General features: G+C 38.0%; 2 protein-coding genes across 3 annotated transcripts in view; one reads left to right on the top strand and one right to left on the bottom strand.

The window, feature by feature from the left end:
- The window catches only part of TXNDC12 (thioredoxin domain containing 12), a 20,808-nt gene extending 15,120 nt beyond the window's left edge, over nt 1-5,688 (bottom strand). The window contains exons 1-2 of one of the 2 annotated variants that reach the window (XM_050961689.1): nt 5,550-5,688; nt 1,152-1,212 (exon numbers count right to left, since the gene is read on the bottom strand). In XM_050961689.1, the coding sequence (XP_050817646.1) occupies nt 1,152-1,212; nt 5,550-5,688 (200 nt within the window). Of the gene's footprint in view, nt 1-1,151; nt 1,213-4,182; nt 4,388-5,549 lie in introns of those variants that run through there. The other variant, XM_050961690.1, reaches the window with a different exon arrangement.
- On the top strand, nt 5,642-22,328 carry BTF3L4 (basic transcription factor 3 like 4). The gene is made up of 6 exons (XM_050961688.1): nt 5,642-5,733; nt 7,953-8,016; nt 9,468-9,581; nt 12,055-12,256; nt 14,791-14,850; nt 15,842-22,328. Exons 2-6 carry the CDS (start codon nt 7,963-7,965, stop codon nt 15,886-15,888), a joined length of 477 nt encoding a protein of 158 aa, XP_050817645.1. The 5' UTR covers nt 5,642-5,733; nt 7,953-7,962; the 3' UTR covers nt 15,889-22,328.

The raw sequence follows: 22,328 nt of genomic DNA, 5'->3' as shown, positions 1-22,328 counted from the left end.
TTCATCTGATGAACAGGGCTGTAGCCCATGAAAGCTTATGCTCAAATAAATTTGTTAGTCTCTCAGGTGCCACAAGTACTCCTGTTCTTTTTGTGGATACAGACTAACATAGCTGCTACTCTGAAACCTGGAAGATACTACAGAATCTGGATAGAGATGTCACCTGGGTCTGCCCTTCCAGCAATGGAAGATGAGGCTTTGAAATTCACTGACTGATCATTCACTGCATTAGCCAAGACTAAGGAAGAGACAGCTCACTGCCAATGCTTGACAACCTCCCACCCAATGGCTTGTCTCGCTAAATGTAAGGCGGACTGCGTAAGATCACATATTACTTTTCTATGGAAAAACAATAGTGCAGTAATTACCACAAATACTGCAGTAGCATGGTTTTTGGGAAGGCATATCACATGGATGCCATTACATACAGTTAACTGCCACCTTAGATTTCTCTAACTGCACCTACTGTGTTAATTTTATGTCCTCACTACACATTCTCATAATGTGAGTGGGGAAAAAACAGATGGATCAGTTTGAACGCAAAATTCAAATTCTAGCTATATCTTTCACAAAAAGGTAGGCTGTAATTTTATATTTTTTTAAATAAGAAAATATTTTACACTTCCAGATTGGTGTCACGGATGATAGTAAAATAATCCTTTCAATTAACTCTATGGCCTCAGTCCTGCAAACATTTATGCATGCAATGGCAAGTAGTCTTGTTGAGCTCCAAACAAAATATTCATGTACATAAAGTTAAGCACTTGTTTAAATGTTTGCAGGACTGGGGCCTATGTCTCTTTCTATATTGTAATAGGTTGTCAAAAAGCATGATAATCTTCTGTTCAGCTCAATGATGCAATACAGCCACAATCCAAGCAACTGGATTTTGGGTAGACCTATGTAAATTTATGAAGATCTACACGGCCTCAAGGATCTATCTACTTGGAAGATCTGATTGCAGGATCAGAGTTTATCATTAACAAATGTAAAATGCTTTCTCTCTGATGTATTATCTGGGTCTGTAGGTTCTCCTATACCACCTGGATATATTTACACATAACTAGTCTGATTAAATATAGGATCAATGCAGAATCTTTTTTCTCTTTTTAATGTAAAGCCACTCTGTTAATTTAAATTGTATAACATACCTGGCTGCTGCCTCTTTCTTCCCATCTTCTAGTGTCCTCCAATGAATGTGATCTCCAAAACCTGGAAAAGGGAAAGGTTTATAAAAGTAGCATGATTTAAGATGTCAAATGACAGATAAATATATTTTCTGACACTTAAGGACACGATCAACTAGTTTTATTTCCCTTCTTTTAGCAAGAATGTTTTTAATATGTAACCATTTGTTTTCAATATTCATACTCACTATCACTTGAACAGGGCCCTGCTCCAGGCACCAGCCCAGCAAGCAGCTGCTTGGGGCGGCCAATGGTGAGGGGCGGCACGTCTGGGTCTTGGGCGGCGGGTCCCTCAGTCCCTCTCGGAGCAAAGGACCAGCTGCTGAATTGCCGCGAAAGACTGAAGCAATGGTGGTAGAGCTGCAGATTGCAATTGCAGCTTTTTTTTTCTTTTTCTTTCTTTTTTTTCTTTCTTTCTTTTTGCTGCTTGGGGCGGCAAAAACGCTGGAGCTGGCCCTGCTCTTGAATCTCTGTTCTTGGATAATAAACTTACTTGTGTTTTCACTATACATATATCTAAGTGCTGTGTGTTCAGCAGAGCTGTGTTCTAAGGTATAACTAGTAAAATGTGGGGTATTGTTCCTTTGGAAACAGTAGGCCTAGTAATTCTAAGTGTTCAGTGAATAAGCAGCTGGATCTTACAGAGAGTGTTCAGAGGACTTGGGAGATGGGTGTGCCTATTGCTAACCTGCAGAGAGAAAGCAAGGTCTGCAGAGCCCTGGAGGGTAGCACTGCCAGAGGCTGGGGTAGTCAGGGAGCTGACGCACAGGCAAGATTTCCTCATACTAAGGACGAGCAATACCAAGGTGCCTCACACCCCTGGATATGCCCAGGAATCATCAAATTTCATCTGTGAATATTGGATTTTTTGGGTAAAATTAATTTTCATAATCCTCTTTCATAATATGCAATGTCTAAGAAGATTGGGGAAAATTCCAATATTCATACCTTTTAGTCAATTATTAAAGAACATGGGGGCTCAGTTCTGCATGCCCTTATTCATACAAGAAGTCCCACCAATTCTGTAATTAACAGACATGCAATCCAAGCTGCGTATCCTGAACTGAAAACAAGGAGAGGATGCAGAATGGCACCAAGATCTGCTATCTGATGATAGAGCTGGCATCTATCAGCATTATCCATCGAATACGATAGTAGGTTTGTCTCTGTGTCACTCTGAAGTTTAGAATGTCTGTTGAGTTAGTGTGAAGCGATGGAAACAGCTACAAACAGAGCTGAGAGCTCTTTTTGTATAGAATATCACCAGGTTCATTCACCACTGTGATTCACAGTCTGTTACTGTCCAATGTTGAAGTTCTCAGACATTTTTTTTTGCTTTTTTCACACATTATGAATTACACCCATACAACAGCATGGCTTTCACCTATCACTATGCTATTTTTCTATTTAGTGTTAATCAGTACATAAGTGTGCCTATCCAGGCCTGCAGGCATCTTTGCCATATATTAAAAATTTAACCATACTGCTACAATATATTTCTGTATAGGACTAAATTCTATTATCTGTTAAAGTCCCTTTTCTGCAAAAGTATTTAAGTATGTGTTTTACTTTTAGTACATGCTTAAATCTAGTTCAATGTGACTTAAGTATATGCTTGCTTAAGCATATGCTTGCTTAAGCATTTTGCCGAATCAGGCTGTAAATAGGCAGATGTCTCTGATGTTAATGGGGACAAGACTGTATGGTGTAAGGGAACCTTACATAAAATATGCAAGGGGAGGAGGAGGAGCGTTATTTCTTGTAATCAAGGATATTTAAATACACATTAGATCACAGTTTTTTCTAGTAAGCAAGGATGACTACATTCATTAACAATAAAATCATCACAGTCTTCCCTCCCTCCCTCCCTCCCATGACCTGACTAATATTAATAGTTTTATTATCAACAAAATTAAGAACCTTTCCATGGTGAATGGAATTCTGTTACTAACAAAATGCAACACTCAACAGCTTATGAAATAACCTTATTTTTAAAAATAGGGACCTATGGAGTTTAAATTCAACTATCAAAAAAGATAACTAGTAATACTAAAGACACTTCTTCCCTGTCACTGAAGAACATAGTCAAGAACATTGATGCACTGACTGAACCTGCTCCTCATATTCCAGACTTCAGAACAAAGATAGGGAAGTAAAGTAAGGTGGACTGAACAGAGCTGGGGAAAGATAAATCCAAATCATGGTACAGTACAGGATGGTCGAACAACTACAGGTTTATTAAGAAAAGCTGAAATCAGTAAGTAATGTAAAAAGTAAGATAATATGGCTAGAAGGGATTGAGTCAGAACAAGTGACAAGAGAGGGGATTGTAGTGGAAGTACAGCTTCCTGGAATTTGAACAGTAGAGAGAGCTAAAAACTATAGGAAAAAACATAAAATACCCACTTGATCACCTATTTCCTAGCCATACCCCAATGTGCTTACATTGCATAGTTGTAGGGATGTCAAAATGGGACAATCTGAAGGAGAAATTAAAATTTTAATTGAGATTTCTTTGAAAGACCCTTTGCAAAATCCTTCAACACCAAAGAAATTTTAAAAACTGCCTTAAAACCAACTCAGAATGAACAAATCTTCTAAAAGAGAATGAGACTTGGCAGGTCTGCTACAGCCAGCAATTGGCAGTTTTGAAAAAGAATAAACCTGCCAAGCCCCCTCTTCTCCACTCCCACAATATTAACGCATTTCCTACTGTATCAGGGCTGCACTGCAATTGTTCATAATTAATATATGGCCTGGCACCATAATATCTTGTATGTTTCAGACTCAGTTCTACCACTAAAGCACTTAGTCCTTACCCCCCCTACCGATGAAATTTACCTAAATAATCAAAATTACTATTTGAATGCATTATTGCAAATATTAAATACATTTCTGGGGTGGGGGAAGGGATCCTCCTGATTAGAGATTTATTTAGTTATTTATAGCAATCATAAAAGTTGAAATACAAACAAAAAGAAAAGAGATGCCTAACCCTTTCCAAGCCCTTCTCCAGCAGAGGATGTGGTAAGCACCAGGAAAATCAGGCAAAGAAATAGACTGGAGAGTGCTGCTGCTAACTGAATCTTCATGGTGTCTGCTTGGATCCTCGGCAGCACAATGAATACGTCTCGATAGCCACAGTCAGCAAGATCAGATCAGATAAGCTTGGGAGTTTGGGGGGTATGTGTGTGAGTTTTTTTTTTAACCCAGGAAGTGATTTTGGGCGGATGTGGGTGGCGCTTCAGAGTCCTGTGTCAGGTTAATAATAGAAGGAACAGATCGCCCAAAATCTAAATGAGAGACTTGACAAAATTATTTCTGATCTATAGTTACAGCTCTGCATAGTTGTTTCCAAACTGGCCACTTTCCGACAAGAGAAATTGCCGGGGGACATTTAAATAGTAATTTCATATAGATTTGAAAGGGGGAGCTCATCCAATTCACACATGCAAACTAGTTGTGCCGCCAGCCCCTCATGAGTAGTAATATTGCTCAAGTTCAGATTTTGGCTAAAACTGTAATTGTTACCAGAATGATTTAATGTTTAACTAACCCAGTCTACATACGTCTTGTAGAATTGACAGAGAGTTGGTCGAAATTGATTGGTTGCTCTTCAGCACCTGCTAGCGAGGGATGGATTTCAGTGTTATTTTATTCTGTACCAAAAAGGTGGAGCTTATATATCACTATGCTCAAAGTGGAACAATCTTCGGGGTTCGATACATTAATGCGTAGCTGTCTGCAAGCGGAGAAAGTAAAAGATGGATTATCGCAGATCTTGATTTATATGATTTACAAATTGGAATCTGCGGGATTTTCCCAGAGCTATCACATTTAAAAAACCTGCTTCTTAAAGTCTGCCTTACTGTACAAGTCCTGACCAGCCAGCCTCTAAAACCTGGAATCCTGAGAACTAGCCCATCAGGCTGCTAACTCTAGTCAATTGGCGACTGGAATCTTCTTGGGACAAACTACATCGGTTTGCAACCCTGATCTCACTTGTACTGTCCCATTTTGCAAACACCACGTCTTTTTTTTTTTTTTTTTTTTTTTTTGCAAAAAAACCCCCCAAACCAAACAAACCTAGGACCTAAGAGAAAGCAATTTCCTTGCCTACTGCACTGCAGAAATAGACCAAGACCCTCCTCCACCCTACACGAGAATAGTCCGTAATAGACTACACTCCATGGCCCTAAGGCAGAGCCCCGCATAAGCTCCACCCCGTCTCCTCCTACAGCTCCCAGAATGCACTACCTCGACCTGGTTCTAGAATCTCTGTACGTGCATTGCATGCTGGGACTTGTAGTTTCCCCCCTGCAGAGCGGGCGCGCAAAGCGAAAGGGAAGAAGAGGGAGCTACCTCCAACTTTCCATGATATGCAAATAAATCGGTGTCCCTTCCAATCGGATGTGAGTGGGCGGGGCCTAGGGTCCCGTGGTCCGCGGCCTCCTTTCTCTGTGCCCCTCTCGTCTCTTTCCCTGCTTGGCGTGGCCGCCATCTTGTTCTTGCCGCGTGTTGTTTGCGGACGGGTTGCCGGACTCAGGTGAGAACTTTCTATTTCCTCTCCTCCTCCACGGTTTCTCTATCCCCCCGTCCCCGCACCGGACCTTCCCATCCCCCTTCTCTCTGCGGCGCGGCCCGGCTCGCAGGGGGGAGGAGCAGTCGGAGCCGTGAGGGGCATGGGCCTGCCCGCTGCCTGAAGGGAGCTCGGCTTGTTCTGCGGAGTCTTTCCCCCTCCCCTCAGGGCTGGTCATGGGGGGCGCCCCAGGCAGGGACCTTCCCCTCCCTTGGAGCTGGATGTGGGGGAGGGGGTCTTCTCCCCGACCGTAGACCCCATCGGTGCCAGGGTTGGATATTGGGAGGGCCGCCTCCTTTCCAAGGCATGGACCCACTGGATATTGTGTGGGGTGGAGGTGCTGCTCCCCTTGGCTATAATCACTTCCCATCTCCTCAGGGCTGGATTTTGTCCCCTACTCCTTTTCAGAGGCATACAGCCTTTCCCTCCAGGCCTCTGGGACAATTAATATTGTGGGGATCTCTTCTGCACCTCCTCCCACTGAAAGTGGTTAGGAATCGCCCCCCTTTAGAAAACGAACATCTTTCTCCCACCTCCTTTTCTAGGGCTGGATTTGGGGGGGGGGGGGGCGGCCTGTCTCAGGATACGTCCATTATAGAAACTCCTTCCTGTTAATCAGTGGTTCTCAAACTTTTGTGCTGGTGACCCCTTTCACATAGCAACCCTCAGAGTGCTACCCCCCCCCCCAATATACATTAAAAATCCTTTTTTTATATTTAACACCGTTATAAATGCTGGAGGCGAAGCAGGGTTTGGGGTGAAGGCTGACAGCTCATGACCCTCCCATGTAATAACCTCATGACCCCCTCAGGGGTCCCGACCCCCCCGTTTGAGAACCCCTGCTGTTAATGTATTTGGAGGCCCAGGGATCCTTTCCTGTCCTAAGAGTACCACCTGAGGCTAGCACCTTTCTTTCTTTGCCAGTATGGAAGTTGTGAGGGGTTTCTTTCTTATCTCTTTACTAAACAGTGAAACATTAATGACTTCCTGGGGGCAGACCAGCTGAATGACTCCCAAATTTACTGTATACAGAAGGTGTTGGGTGCTTTCTCCTTCTGATTATGGCAGTTTTGGTTTTAAGAAAAAACAGTAATCCCATTTTATGCAATGAACACTTTAACTTCCTAATGGATGAGTTGAATATCATAGCTCTTTATTATGTGAATGATGTTGTGAGACAATGGTATTTGCATAGCCTGAATACCTAATAAAACCTATTCATTCAAAAATGTACTGAGATATTACTGAACTCGTTGAGATTAATCATGTGTATGGCAACGAAAGCTTACATTTTAAAGCAGTCTTATGAAAGACTTCCTTTTTCAATGTCACCTTGCCTCTTATACTTTATTAAAGTGCAGTAGTTTTAGAAATGACTGTTGTGAAATGCATGCTGTTTTAGTACGTAAATTGAGTTGCTTGTCATTCAGCTGTATTATAAGTTTATTGGAGTTAGTGGGGGGGGCAAATACACTGATAGGATGGTAAATTAATATTAAAGTTAGGATAATATGTTAAATGTGACGTTGAATATCCTGGCTTCTGTCAGTTTGTATCAGAATGCCATTCCTTCTGCTAACATATATTTTCTTGTGCATGTTATGTCATTTAGATCAGGGGTTCTCAATCTTCTTCTTTCTGATACGCTCCTCCTCCTCTCCCAGCATGCTATAAGAGCTCCACAGCCTGCCTGTTTCACAAAAACTCTTTTTCCGCATATCCAGTAGATTAAAAGCCAGAGCTAGCATTAGGGGTAGGAAGCAGGGCAATTGATTGGGGCCCCACTCCACAGGGGACCCGCAAAGCTAAGTTGTTCAAGCTTTGACTTCAGCCCTGGGCAGTGGGGATCAGGCTTCAGCCTCAGGCCCCAGTGAGTTGAACACCAGCCCTACTCTGGTTTATTTTGGCAGACCTTCCCTGAAACCTGCTCATGGGTCCCAGATCCCTAGTTGAGAACCACTGAGTTAGATGATGTGGCTTACACATAATATTGTCTTTAGCTCTTGTTAGCATATGTTTTTGTTGCTTATGATATTATTTTAAAGGACATTACGATGAACTTGAAAATTTATAATGTACATTTAAAATATTTTTAAATAAAAGCAGAGTCATATAAAAATTGAGATTTATGTAATAAACTTAAAATTTAACATCATGCTAATACGGTCAGTATACTTATTCTTCAGACACAGCATCATGAATCAAGAAAAGTTAGCCAAGCTTCAAGCTCAGGTCCGAATAGGCGGAAAGGTAAGAGGAAAACAACATTAAATTCATAGAGAGACCTGCCATGTTTTATTTTCTTTGTATATTTTAAGAGTCTGAAATAATACTGCTGTTATGATCAGGATCATAGCATGTTGGAGCCTGGAAAGTATCTTTCTTTAAATCCAAAACAACTGGTTGCCAATACAAGGATATTTTATTTGGTGACTTCATCTTTTAAATATACATTAGTTTAATGCCTAATTGTAGAAAGGTGTTTGTGTTTGTAGAAGTTTGTAGCATATAAACTTCATTAAATATGAAAAATACAGTTTTGCCATATTTGTAGAATGAGCTTAAATTTAAGATCAGAGGGGTAGCCGTGTTAGTCTGGATCTGTAAAAGCAGCAAAGAATCCTGTGGCACCTTCTAGACTAACAGACATTTTGCATCTGACGAAGTGGGTATTCACCCACGAAAGCTCATGGTCCAAAACGTCTGTTAGTCTAGAAGGTGCCACAGGATTCTTTGCTGCTTTTAAATTTAAGATATTGATGAATTATCTTTCTGGCAAAATGAACTTTGTGCCTTTCTTAAAATAACTTTTGGAAAATAAGGAGGAGAACATCTTGGGGGGGGCGGGCGGGCGGGAGAAGGAAAATGTAAATGTTTCATCTTATTGAGAACTTGCTGTAAAACGCTTTGTGTTGTAAATAAGCCAGTGTGAATCTCTTATATTGAACCATTTGAAACCCTTTGAAATCTTATACTGAAACCCTTAAAAACCCCTAGAAAAAAACTTATCCAGGTAAAGCCTAACATACTAAAATTTAAAAAAGAGTAAACCGAAAAGAACTTCGGGTCATGGGACTTCTCTATACTCTAGAACAGGGGTCGGCAACGTTTCAGAAGTGGTGTGCAGAGGCTTCATTTATTCACCTCTAATTTAAGGTTTTGCGTGCCAGTAATACATTTTAATGTTTTTAGAAGGTCTCTTTCTATAAGTCTATAATACATAACTAAACGATTGTTGTATGTAAAGAAAATACGTTTTCTAAAATGTTTAAGAAGTATAATTTAAAATTAAATTAAAATGCAGAGCCCGCCCGGACCGGTGGCCAGGACCCGGGCAGTGTGAGTTCCACTGAAAATCAGCTCACGTGCTGCCTTCGCATGCATGCCACAGGTTGCCTACCCCTGCTCTAGAGAGATGGAGTTGGAGCATGCTGGGGTAGTATGACTGTAAATTTGTGGAATAGTGTATCTTTTTGGAGAGAATTGTTCAGCTCTGTATCATTTGCTGTGAACTTCGGAAAACTGGGCCAGGTTGTCAACCCAGACTTGATAATTATCAAAGCAGCTTTTACAATGTAAGTGCAGTACTCAGCAACTCCTTTTTGTTTAAATTAGTTAGTTGATATTATGGTACATGTGACTGCAGTGTCAGATTTTCAGAGTTGCTGACTAATGTTTCTTGCATTGTCTAACTTTTTCAGGGTACAGCTCGCAGAAAGAAGAAGGTGGTACACAGGACAGCGACAGCTGATGACAAAAAACTTCAGAGTTCACTCAAAAAATTGGCAGTAAATAATATTGCTGGAATTGAAGAGGTATAGTGTTATAATAAATTAATTGCCTTGTCTAAATTGTTCACTTTAAAAATGACAGCTGGCTAGATGTTGAAATGCTAAAAAAAAGTTGGGTCTGATTCTCATCTCACATAGTGTAACTCCCTGACTTCAGTGAAGTTACTCCTGATTTACATAATTGGTGTAAATGATAATGGAATTTGCACCCCAATTACTGTAAGCTATTGGTATTGGAAACTGGCTGGTTGCCTGTGTTGCCTATACCTTTGAATGGCTGAAAAACAAAATCTACTCCCGTGATTTTTTTTCTTAGTAAAATTGATTTGTCTGAATTTGATTACAGTTAAACATTTCTGACTCTAAATTAAAGTTACTTGGTAAGCAAAACAGCGTGCCGGATGCTGTACAAAATGTAAAGGAGAAACATAATGTGGACCTCTTTCTAGATTGCAAGACTTGACTACTATTCTGTTACATGGAAACATACAGAATTGTTTAACAATCACACGGAGCAGATTTTTTTAAACATTTTTCTAAGACACTAAATACTCGCTCTCTACATATGATCCCAGTTAGCAGAATCTGGCCCAACTAGACAGTAATGGAACTTCTTCAGTGTTTTTAGAGTATCTTTTTAAAAAATACACATTTTATAGGAACATCAGAGTTATTTTAACATTTACCTTCCAGAGAAAGTTGACCTTCCCATGTGTCATTGTGTACAAATGAAGAGAATGCTGAGATAATATGTAGAGAGAAGTGACCATAAATTAAATGTTGTTGCAGTATTTGGCTGAAGAAACGCAATACAAGTGATTAATTTTAAATTTCGTATTGTGTATGTGGAGACGTGCTCCTTCAAGAGGTCCTAGTGCCTCCTATAGGTGACTATGAATTATCCTAATTTTCTTAGACCGTTTATTTGAGCACCATTAGTGTGCTCTGTGCTGTACAAAATTCAAAGATGAACACAGTCCTTTCTTCCCTTTACCCAGAGCTTAAAATCTTAATGCACAGACAAAACTCTTCAGATACAAACTGTTCTGGGAAACTGAAGGAATGATATCTGGATACTGCTGGCTTCCATTTTAATGACTGGGCCCTCACTCCTGAAAGTTGTTCCACTTGGCCAGACCCACATTGACTTTAGAGGGCTCTATCTGTGGAGGACAGCTTGTAGGATTGAAGTGTGTGTGTGTGTAAGCGCACTTATCAGTGAGTTGGGTTAAGAATAGTGAACTGTTTAAGTAAGAATGATCACCATGCACACTGATATCTGAAACAAGTTCCAGGCATAAAGGACATCATGCATCTTTGAGAACTGTTGACTAAAATCAGGTTTAGAGTCTAATTCTAAATTATTTTAAATTAATCTTTATTGTGTAGAAACATTCCCTAGGCACTCAAATCTTCAGTATTTGTTTTTAATCTTAGTCTCTGCCTTTTCCCCATAAAATCTCAGTTAAAAACAAATTGAATGGCTATAATAAAAAACAAAACAAAACACAATGTTATAAATATGCTGCAATTGACTATGTTTACCAGGACTTTTTCTTTCCTTATTTTAAAATACAGACATTTCCAAAACCCTCTTATTTCACACTCATTCTTTCTCAGTTTCAGAAAAAAAAATACCCTTCGTTTTCTTTCCTCCTTCATCTAGTTTAAAACAAAACTCAGATATACTTTTCCTCTTTAGAGGCAGAAATGGACTAGTGGTCCATCTAATCGCAGTGGCTAATTCCAGATGATTTAGAAGCAAGTGAAAATTTTCATCATGCCTATGGTCAAGGTCTCAACACGCAAAGGGACATTGGTGTGACTGTGTGGGCATAGACGTCTGTGGCGGCAGAATTGGAGCCTAAGGATCCCGTGATGTGCATGGGTGGATCCCTGCACTCTCATAGATTCCTTTTGACTTCAGTAGGACTTTGTGCAGTTATAGGGGTCCATCTGTGTGCATCATATTGCAGTATTTGGGCCTACATTTTCAAGTATTTACCATGGAAGCAGGAGGTGCATTTATTTTTCCCTCTAATCTCTTGCCAAATGGTAATTGGCTTATGCTCTGGAGCATGATGATTTATATAAATTGTTGTCCTTGGCAGGTCACTTTTTAACCAAAACAATTAATTTAACGGTATGGTAACACGATAGAACACAGTAATCCATTGCTTGCTCACGTGCTTATCTGAATACTAGTTTCATAAAGGAACTTCAGCTCTCAAATTCTGCATTTCCATTCAATGTTCATGTCCTTCTACTATAAACCTATATTCCATTTCCATACAGGTTTGGCTAATTATAATCTTTTTTATTCATTTTTATTACTCTCTAAGAATTGTAGAGACTTCTCTAAATTCTCTAAATATAGGCTTGAATATTTAAAAATGTTAATATAAACAATGTTGTTTTGCAGCATTTGTACAGACAAAACTATGAGAGTATATTAGTGAAATGCATGAAATGTACTAATTGTTCTGTATTTAAATAGGTGAATATGATAAAAGATGATGGAACAGTTATTCATTTCAACAATCCCAAGGTCCAAGCTTCCCTTTCCGCTAACACTTTTGCAATTACTGGTCATGCAGAGGCTAAACCGATCACAGAAATGCTCCCGGGAATCTTAAGCCAACTTGGTGCTGACAGTTTAACAAGTCTCAGGAAGTTAGCTGAACAGTTCCCAAGACAAGGTGAGTGTCCCTATTTGGACCGTCTTATTGAAAATTTTAAATAAGTTGTATCACCTTTTGGAAAAGGTTTGGGGTAAAATTTTCCAAAGTGCCAGTGTGATGTAGACCCTCTGGAAAACTTTATACTTGGCCTAATACTTTGTGTTTACTAATCCAGATAAATCACCAAAACTATTTTCACAGTAAACGTCACTCGTTCTTATGAGAGATGACCTTTTCATGCAATACAGTTTTCTTCTATATTAATTATACTACTTTTCCTAACATCTTGACTAGCACAGAGTGTGTGAAACTAAATATCACTGCATTAGACTTAATGCTTTCTACTTTATGATATGAGTAGGCACCTTAAATCTCCCTGAACTATAACATTGTGATCATTAGCTTTCCATGTATTTTCTGTTTGGCTTGCTGATAGATGTTGGATTTTTATCAATTCCAAAAGCACTTTCTGTTCTCATCAATATCACCATGAAATAAGCTGTTCTGCTCTTCACTTAATATTGCTATCCACTTAACAGTGTTGTAGTAATGTAATGAAACGCCTATTTTCTGTCTGTTTCAACACTCTGTTATGTAGGCCCAGCTATGTGGGAAAAAAAGGGCAAATTTTTTCAGTTACAAGTTAGGCATGTTTGTCAGTTGTACTGTGTTTTAAAATACCTTGCAATATTGAGTATATGGTTTCATGACTTGATGAAACATGTCTTCTGTTTTCAGGAATATAGAATGAAATATAAAAAAGATAGATTGATATAAATTATTATTTTTAAACTAATAACTTTTAACTTGATAGAAATTTCTGCAAGCGTTGAAGTAACGTTTAGAGGCAGAATAAAAGGTTAGTGATAGCTATACAGATAAAATGCTGGTGCCATAAAATCTGTTGAGGAAGATGCATATTATAACAGTTGGAATAAACTAGTTAACTGATACTTTTAAACATATTTGATAATGCTACACTTTGATATTGAACACTTATTGTAGTGAGATGTTTACCTAAAATGCTGCTTTAAATACATAAAACTAACAGTAATTCAAGGTTCACCTGGATATAGGAAGTCAGTTTCTTCTGTTCAGGAATTCATTTTGAAGTAATCATAGTCTTATATAAAATATTTTCCCCCTCTAAATCCATAATGGGTTCAATGCTCACCACCTCTTTCCATTTTTCTTAAAAAAGCAGCCATACACTTTAAACTTATTCTCAGATCATTAAAAAGTGAAACTGAATTACGTTTTTCCTCTTTTTCATTGCACATATTTAGTGTCCCAGTATCTCATCACTTTGTAAAACCTTTAGAACTGTGATACACTGGTAACAGTTTAAAGACTTTGTCTTACTGAAAGATATACAGTACTTGATGCAGTCTGTATTGTAGCATCACCATGGACTACTGCAAGGGGTATGTGTGGCAGAGGGGGCAGGAGCTGGTGTTTTGAATTTAACATTCTATTTGGGGGAATGCATCTTAGCTCTTTGAAACCTGTCAATTTTGAACTTGCTTTACAATTGCTAGGTTATCAATCAACTTTCTTAGGAAAAAGAGGTAGAAATGGGGAGTCACTTTTTCAATAGTGTATATTTTTCATCAGCTCTTATTAAAATATTGGAGGCTTAAGCTTTAAAAACAGAGGCTGAGCAAGCACAGTAGTTAAACTTTGTGCACAGTGCTATTATCTGTATTGTTGTAAACTCCCATATCGGAGTTTATAGTTTTTCATTTCATGTTGTGTATTGATGAAACTAGAGTCCTTACCCCCACACTCATTCAAACAGAGAGAAATCCAATTCTTAATTTCAAATTTTTTTTATGTATACTTTTTAAAAATATTTTTGAACAAGCTCTAAAGAAAGCATAAAATATATAGATGTAAAATGGAACTAGGTATTACCTACTGCTTGTTCTAAGGTCCAACAAATTTGCCCATCCCCAAGAGAACCAAGACAATTTAAACATATATTTTAATTTTTTTACTTTTCCTATGTTTTAGAAGAGCCAAGAGTTCAATTCAAGACAGAAAAAAACCAAATAATTTTCTCTGTTACTAGTAGCCATAAAGGAAAAAAAAAATCCAATTTGTCTAAATTTCAAATGGAGACATGAGCCTGTTCTGATACATTAAAAATCCTTGCGACCAGTCCACATTTAGTACACTTCTGAAGATGTTACAGAATTCTGTGAGTAATGGAAAGGAAAACTGGTAAGAAGGAATTGTTCTGTTCTGTAGTTTTTCGTATTTTTGAGTAGATTTGACAGGTATGTTGAGGGCTCCAGTACTCTTAAAGCTGTAGTTTTATTTAAATAGAACTTACAGGGGAATGATAGGTTTCTTAGGGATCCCTAAATGGGAATGCTGTACTGTTCAGAATGGTCTCGCCTTACTGTAGTAACCGCCAATAGAAATCAGAAAATATCCACTTCCTGTTTTAACCTATAAATTATGGCTTTTGTTTTGCGAGAGAGTAGTATTGTATAAATGGGACTAATTGTTGTGTTAAAACGTATACCTAACACACAACTTTTTTATAGTGTTGGATAGCAAAGCAACAAAATCTGAAGACATTGATGAAGAAGATGATGATGTCCCCGGTAGGTTTACTAGCTCATTCTATTTCTTCAATTTGAGATTATTAGTTACCTTTCTGATTTATATTTTTAGATTTGTGCAGCTATATTTCTCTTGCATTTAGAGAGGCAGTTTGGTATGATGGACTGATCATGGAACTGAGATAAGGAACTCCTGAATTGCAGATTTCACACTAACTTACCGTGTGGCCTTGGGCAAATCACTTAACCTATCTGTGTCCTACCATCTGTAAAATAAGGATAAATACTATCGGGGTTTGGGGGGATTAACTATTTAATATTAGTACAGTGACTTCAGGATGTAAAATGCTATATGAATTTTGAGTAGTAATCATTGGGTTATCTTTTCAGATCAGACTGTTTAAATGCATGCTCATTTCTGTAATAGGAGTTACTAAGCTCCACCTACTGCCAGGTTCTGAAAATTCTCTTTAAAAGAAAAAAAATAACTTATAGCCACATGCCATTGTTTTTAGCATTGTTCTTTTGAGTAGATTGTTGGGAACTATTAATTTGTGTTTTGTAACACAATGATCTTCTCTGTTCATCAGTGTAGTTTATTATCTAAGGCTGAAATTCAATCTCTGGAGTTGACATGCTGTTTGACCTTGATGGTCCATAGGTCTATCCTAAAGTTTCTGCCCAATTTCACATCTAAATCCTAATTTTAAAAGGTGCTAAGTACTCGCCAGTCCAAGTGAAGTCAGCAAGAGTACCTCTGAAAATGAGATCTAGGCATCTTATGTTGAGCATCCAAAGTTAGTGGATGTTTTAGAAATTTGGATCTTAACCTTCCTGTGCCTCAAGTTCTTCATTTTTGCAAATGATGCCCCTTTTGCAAAATCCTTTGAAATCTTTAGGTGAAAAGCACTATGGAATCATTAAGTATAATTAATATCTATTTGGTATCTTAGGTAAAGTTACATAGTTTCTTAAAAAATATGAAGACAGCGTTATTGGGGAAATGACTCTCAAATATTTCCATCTCTTTCAGATCTCGTAGAAAACTTTGATGAAGCATCAAAGAACGAAGCGAATTAAATCATTAATAGTTCTGGAAGATGGCTTGGACTAGATTTAAGAAATCAGCTATGTGGTTCCAAAGTTTTACAGAAACAGAGAACATCACCTGTTAATAGTTCAGTAATATAAATATTTTGTATTTTAATTATGCTGTTTGTTCAGCATTTTCTGTCAGTTGATTTTGCATTTTGCACTTACTCCCAGGATCTACTTTTTCGGTCAAAAAATAAGAATTGTCAGTGCAGTTTGAGGGTGTGTGCATGTGCATATGTGTATGGTGTGGGTGTACATATAGTGGAGAACAAATTGGAGAACAGTTCTATTTAACCTTCCCTTTGCCCTCAGAAGTAGAAGTAAAACAAATCTTTACAGTTGTTACTTTTTATTCCCACCAAATAGTGCACAGAAAGTGGTGAAAAGTGAAAGTCTTACTTGTCCACATTTCATTAATTCAAGGCATTCTGCCATTAAGACTTGGGTTTAATTTGCTGTGTTAACTATTGTACTTGCAAATATCTATCTCTTCCATGTTGAAAATGTTCACATGCTATTTGCTATCAACCTCATGTTGGTTCCAAATGATACCAAAGACAGGATATTTACAGCCTGTTTGGTGTGGTAACATTTTTAAAAACAGACCTAGAAGGTTTGCTTATTTTTCTTTTTAAAATTCCTTTCTCGCTGTGTCCCTCTACTCCTCCTTTAACTTTAGCCAATTCTATCAGCCTTCATTTCAAGTCCCTTATTATAGAACTGTTGTTTGTTCAACCCATTCCACATAGACTAAGCAGTATGTTCTCCTCTTGATTATGTGGGTGTACTTCCCAGGAATATTACTTGCTACTTTTAAGAGAAGATTAGTTCTCTCTACCATCCAGAAGAGCTAGGTCGAGTCAGTTCTTGAACTTGGACATCCAGTTGGTAACAATTCAGTGCATTAGTTTTGCACAATAACATACTGTTGCTTAAAGGACTTTGTTTGGGCTGTTCCAGTGCCATAACTGTAGCTACTAGGAGCTGATAAGGCACTGTCATTCTCCAGGGCACTAGAAATGAAGAGTGTCTTGTGGATGATATTTAATGTGAGAGAAAGAGGTCATTGATCATATTGCTGTAGCCTCCTGCTGGGCAGTTTGTGCAATGGCTCAAGGGATTTTTTTGGCCTATCTAACTTTGCCTATAACCTACCTCTAGGTTTGATGTCATGGCTATAGCAGCTTATTAAAAACCACAAACCTTCCGTAGGCATGCAGAGGACTTTGGAAGTATCACTGGTATATTGCAGTATTTTCTGAACCTTCCTTCAAAATGCTCAATGTGAATCCCTTTGTCAGAGGCTCTTTAAAGGTGCTTGATGTAACTTGCATTACAACATAGTTGGCATCACTGTTAACCTGTGTCAAGGGCAGCTGTGGCTTAGGAAAGCCATTTTTCTCTACATTTATCATCTAAACTATAGCTTAATTCTGAGACATATCAGCTTTCTACGTAGGTTCATACACTAGATAGCCTTGTATTTTACAGTTATCAGTACATGAGAGTTCTAGCGACATCAACGTAAACTGCAAAAGCAGAGCTCTTGTGGTTTGTCATCTGGACTCAATTTATTTTATAGACTTGTTCAGTTTTCCTGTTATATTTTATATAATACATGGATCTTACTACAAAATAAAACAACAATACAAAAGAGGAAATGTTCCCTCTTGTGTGTCATTTCCTTCTCCTAGTAGCACCTGTTGAGGAACGTATTGATGCAGCTGCTACTTTAAATAGCATTACATTCATTGTCATGTTGCATTTGATAACTAACAGGAAAGCTTATTGGATTGGGATAGATCCTGCAATACGTTGAGAAAGCCCTTTGGTTTCTCACCTTCTCCACCGCTTTTCCCATTCGTACTAGATGGGACTCCCTTCACTCTCATGGCTACTCCAACCTTCTGCAGATTGTTGCTCTTGGTTAATGAAAATCTCTTATTCTTTCACACACATACAAGCTGAGCAAACTGCCCTTCCAATGCCTCTTCTGGCCCAGTGAGCAGAGAAAGGAGACTAGGAAACAACCTTTCAGCTTTGCAGAGCACTTCCACTAGTTAAGTGATATGAATGAAGAACATTTAAAAGTTGCAACTGCGCTGACTTTACAGATATCCAGCATATTTTTTCACTACCAATCATTTAGTTACTGAAAATCCCCATATTGTAGTATAAAGCATTGATTTCTGGAATAGCAAGTGTGGTTAAAAAAATAGTTGGAAGAGTAAAAACAGTAAGAATCTGGGGTAAAAATGATTTGGTAAGTTTGTAATCAGACTTACTGTTTCATGCGCAAAAGAGAATCTTTTTAATTTTTGCTATTTGGTCATTGTAACCCTCATTGCTCACAATGTTTGGAAACCAGCAAACTATATGGGCTATGTAAACATTATTTTTCTTTTTTTTACTGTATCCGAAAACTGTTGACCACTTTTGATTTGCTGCTGAAATGCTAGAGCTTATAGAAATCCATTAAACTGATTTTAATTGAAAGTAACCCACCAAGGCTCTTGTGGAAAATAGCTAGTGTTCCTTTCTATATAGCTAGGAAATGCATGGAATAACCTTTGTGCACACCGACAGGGGTATAGAAAATTGAGTGTGTGTAGTATAAAGGCGCCTAATTTTGAGATGTATGAATACTACATTAAAGGCGCCAGGTGTGTGGTTTTCTTTACACTGTGGGATCCAGTGTATCCACTTGGAGCCCTGAGGATTTCCTATTTACAACTCATTTCAGTGGTCCATTCTGAAGGATAACTACACAGGTCTGTTTAAGAATGCTGTCATTACTTCCCTTGACCAGGACATTATTGTTGAATTACCTGACGCCCCTTTTCTTTTCTTTGTTTAGGCAGACTACAGCACCTGGTAATCTAGATTGCACAAGTCAGTATGTTAACTTAGTTCTCTGCTGGGAGTGAGTTACATGGTTGTGGTGTCCAACTCTTAAGAAAACTCCTATGCTCATGCATCTTCTGTTTCTGGATGAGAGTTTTGTTGTTGCAGTGAACATAGCTGTAAAAGGTCATGGATGGGGAGGGAAAGTTGACCTTGAATTGGACTCTGTATTCATGGGATGCTAGGGCAGCGTTTGCAGCATAGGGTTGTGTGCTCGCAGTGACCTGAGATGCTCTGTAGATGAGCCGTTGTGGTTTATATCAGATGAAGCTGTATCAGGGTTGTGGCTTTACTGTTAGATATAATGTGAAATAATCAAGCTGGGGATTGTAAGTTGGTGTTTCAGTGTAGCTAAGTCTGCCCAGTAAGGTATGCAGTCTTCTGGCCCACCAAAGATGGAAGTGGCCAGTTTTTCATTGCTGTGGCTGTTGGGTTGTCAAGTAGTAGTGAAGCATATAAATGGATCTGAAGGCTAGAAACTGATGTAACAATCTGTGGGCAGATGCCCTTAGTTTTGGGGGATGTTAAAGGGGAGGCAGCTACTTGACATCACTCTCCACTTCCCTCCAGCATCATTTCCATTTTGCCTCGGTTCATCTTTATCCCACTGATCTCAGCTAGTCTTTAAGAAAACTGGGAGGTTGTGTTATGTACTTTTTGACCTTTCCTAACACAAATGTTTGTCTACAAGGAAGACAGAGATGCTTCCTTCACTATATTGGGTCTTGAAATAAAGCGTCAAGTCATAAAATTACCAAGCTTCAATGAATATATTTCTGTAACAAAATATACAACAGAAGAAAGTTGGCCTGAAATTTTCTTTAAAAAACAATTGTAAATGTAGTTTGTGCTGAAGGAGCTCTTGTTAGAACAAGTAATTTGGCTCTTGCCACACGTACTTTCCATTTGTAATAATAATTGTTCATTTTAATTAGCATAAAATACCATTTAGCTTTTCACAGGTTCTTTTTAGATATTGGAAACCCGTCAGTACGTGGCCCAAGCCGAGGAAGCTAATGATCCAACCAGTAGACCAAATTCGGTAACGAATCCTGCTCACATCACATGCCACCTGCGGCACATTGCGTGTAAGCATTAAAAAAAAAAAATCCCCACGCGTCTGCAGATGAGGCATAGCATTTCACAGTATAAGCCATTTCATTGAGGGCACAGTTATCAGCCATATAACAGATTTCATTGCTGTCAAAAATGTTACAAAAGGGTTGTTCTTTAACTATTTTTTAACCAAAAAGCACACCCTTATGCTGTTGACCTTTGATCCCCACGGCCTTTAAAGGATTATATAGTTAATGTTATGTTATGCTGTACAAAATATTCCTCTTTTTTGAAATTAGACTTAATCTAATCATCTTAATTTTATTTTACTTTTAAACCATAAAAATTGAAATTCGGCTGACATTAAGATTCTGATTTTTAAAGCTACAAAAACCAAAGAAATTCTGGTTTAAGGCTGAATCTGAATATATAGGGGCTTAATTGTACTGTATAGGTAGGCAAAGTGTTCTTTCCAAAGTCTTGTCTCCTGCCTCGAGATTACCTTCAGGACACTTGAATGAGAAGAAAAGGGCATTCGTATAAAATGAAGAATTGGAGATGACAATCATCTTTGAAATAATCACTGAAGAACTGAATATTAAAATCAGGATGAACATGAAGAAAACCAAAATCATGTCAGTTTGAATGTGAAAAAAACAAAAGATCAAGAAATTATTAAAGCAAGAATATTAGGTGAAGAGGTGAATCAAAGCTTGGTGACTCATTTCAAGGAACTTATGCATCATTAGGAGGTGCAAGCATGTTCTCTGTTTTAAAAAGATCATATAATACTTGCTCAAAGAAGATTAAAGACTGAAACGATACCAAGAAGGCGGAACAGAAATGTAGGCTGGAAATAGTTGTGCTTTCTATTAAATTAGATAGGAGGATGATCAAAATTAAACCAAGCAAAGCATTTTGATGACTGAAAGATAAATACTTAGCACTTGTATAGTGGTATGCAACCCCTATGCTCTCGCCAACTCAGACAGAGTAGATTAATATTTTTCTCCATTTCCAGATGAGGGCAGAAATGGTTTCAGAGAGGTTGACTTCCTTAAGGCAAGATAGCACATCAGTGACCTAAAATAGGAGTTGCCAGGCCATGCAAAAAAAAAATAAATAAATCACTACATATGTGATGGCATATAAAGCAAGACACATAAAGGCCAAGTAACAGTCAGCAATGAGAAGAGGTGAATTGGACGTTCTTGTTTTGTAATGGCAACAATAAGGCTTTTATCGTGTTTAGAATGAGGGAGTGAAAAAGATATAAGTACCAACACTCTTAGCTGTACATTCAATTGATATAAAATAAGGTAATCTTAAATATACAGTAATCACTGAAATTAATGATTCAAGGGAAGAGAAGTTCTAAACTGGATTCTTGTATTTTAGGATTTCATGTGCATAAAGATAAATGATAAATATTAAAAAAAAAATTTACTAACAATCTTAAAACCCCAAAAGACCTATTTTAGGTTTGTACTCTGCTTTGTTGGCTATTGAGTGCTCTGGGAACATCCTGACGATTGGACAAATAAAACATTAGAATTTCATCTGATTTACTACTGAAAACTTTTTGAGATATATTACTAGTTTGCTACCCCTGAATTTGTATGCAATGGAAAGGAGTGCACACAGTCAGCAATACGTGCTATGGAATTTATTGGATTTTCATAGCTTATCTACTCCATATTCAGCCTATTTTGTACAGAATGAGTGAGAGCTTCTATCACAGGCTTATTTAATTATCAGTATCCTGAAATTTTTCCCATGGCATATAATACCAATCTTGATCTTGGTTTTTAATCCTAAGGATGCAGACAATTACATGCTCTTCATTGTTTCGTACAAAAAGGTTATTGCACCTGTCCATTTCATGCTATTTAGTACCATAGATAATTGAGAGACCTCTGGTTCCAGATTGGTGAGTAACCTGTCTAGCAATTGCAATAATGTGTGCTTTAGGAATGAACTTTTTAACTGGCTTATTGCATATCTTATCAGCTGTAGTACTCTATGGTAAATAAAACTACGCATTAGTGAGGTTTCAAAATCCTGACCAATCAAGAAACAGAAAAACTCCAATCACGTGTGGTAATAGGATAGGCGATGTTTGCCTGGGATTAGAGCATGAGACTAGGACTTGGGAAACCTGGATTTTGTTTCTAACTTTGCCACTTGCTTTTTGTACATCTTTGACCAATTTACTTAACCTCTTAATCTCTCATTGTTAGTTTCTAGAGCTATAAAATGGGGATAATGTACATTTTCATAAATTACTTTGAAATCATCAGAGACATAAGTGGTAAGTATTGGTACTGTTATTTTATTACCAAATATCTTTGAGCAATTAAGGAAATTTTGAAACCTCACAATGTAGTCTGTGCTTTTGAAAAAAGAAAAGTGGAATTCTGTCTGATAAATATTGTCAGCTAAATAAAGATTATCTTTTGGACAAA

The sequence above is a fragment of the Gopherus flavomarginatus genome, chromosome 7, assembly GCF_025201925.1.
Source record: "Gopherus flavomarginatus isolate rGopFla2 chromosome 7, rGopFla2.mat.asm, whole genome shotgun sequence".
Taxonomy (NCBI): Eukaryota; Metazoa; Chordata; order Testudines; family Testudinidae; genus Gopherus; species Gopherus flavomarginatus.
The sequence above is the reverse complement of the archived record's forward strand: the minus strand, read 5'-3'. Positions and strand labels throughout refer to the sequence as shown.

Bases quoted from the DNA above. Each gene is read 5' to 3' on its own strand.
- BTF3L4 (XM_050961688.1), top strand. From the start codon at position 7,963: ATGAATCAAGAAAAGTTAGCCAAGCTTCAAGCTCAGGTCCGAATAGGC. The intron at 9,582-12,054 runs GTATAGTGTTAT...GTATTTAAATAG, and splicing joins ATATTGCTGGAATTGAAGAG to GTGAATATGATAAAAGATGA. The intron at 12,257-14,790 runs GTGAGTGTCCCT...ACTTTTTTATAG, and splicing joins TGAACAGTTCCCAAGACAAG to TGTTGGATAGCAAAGCAACA.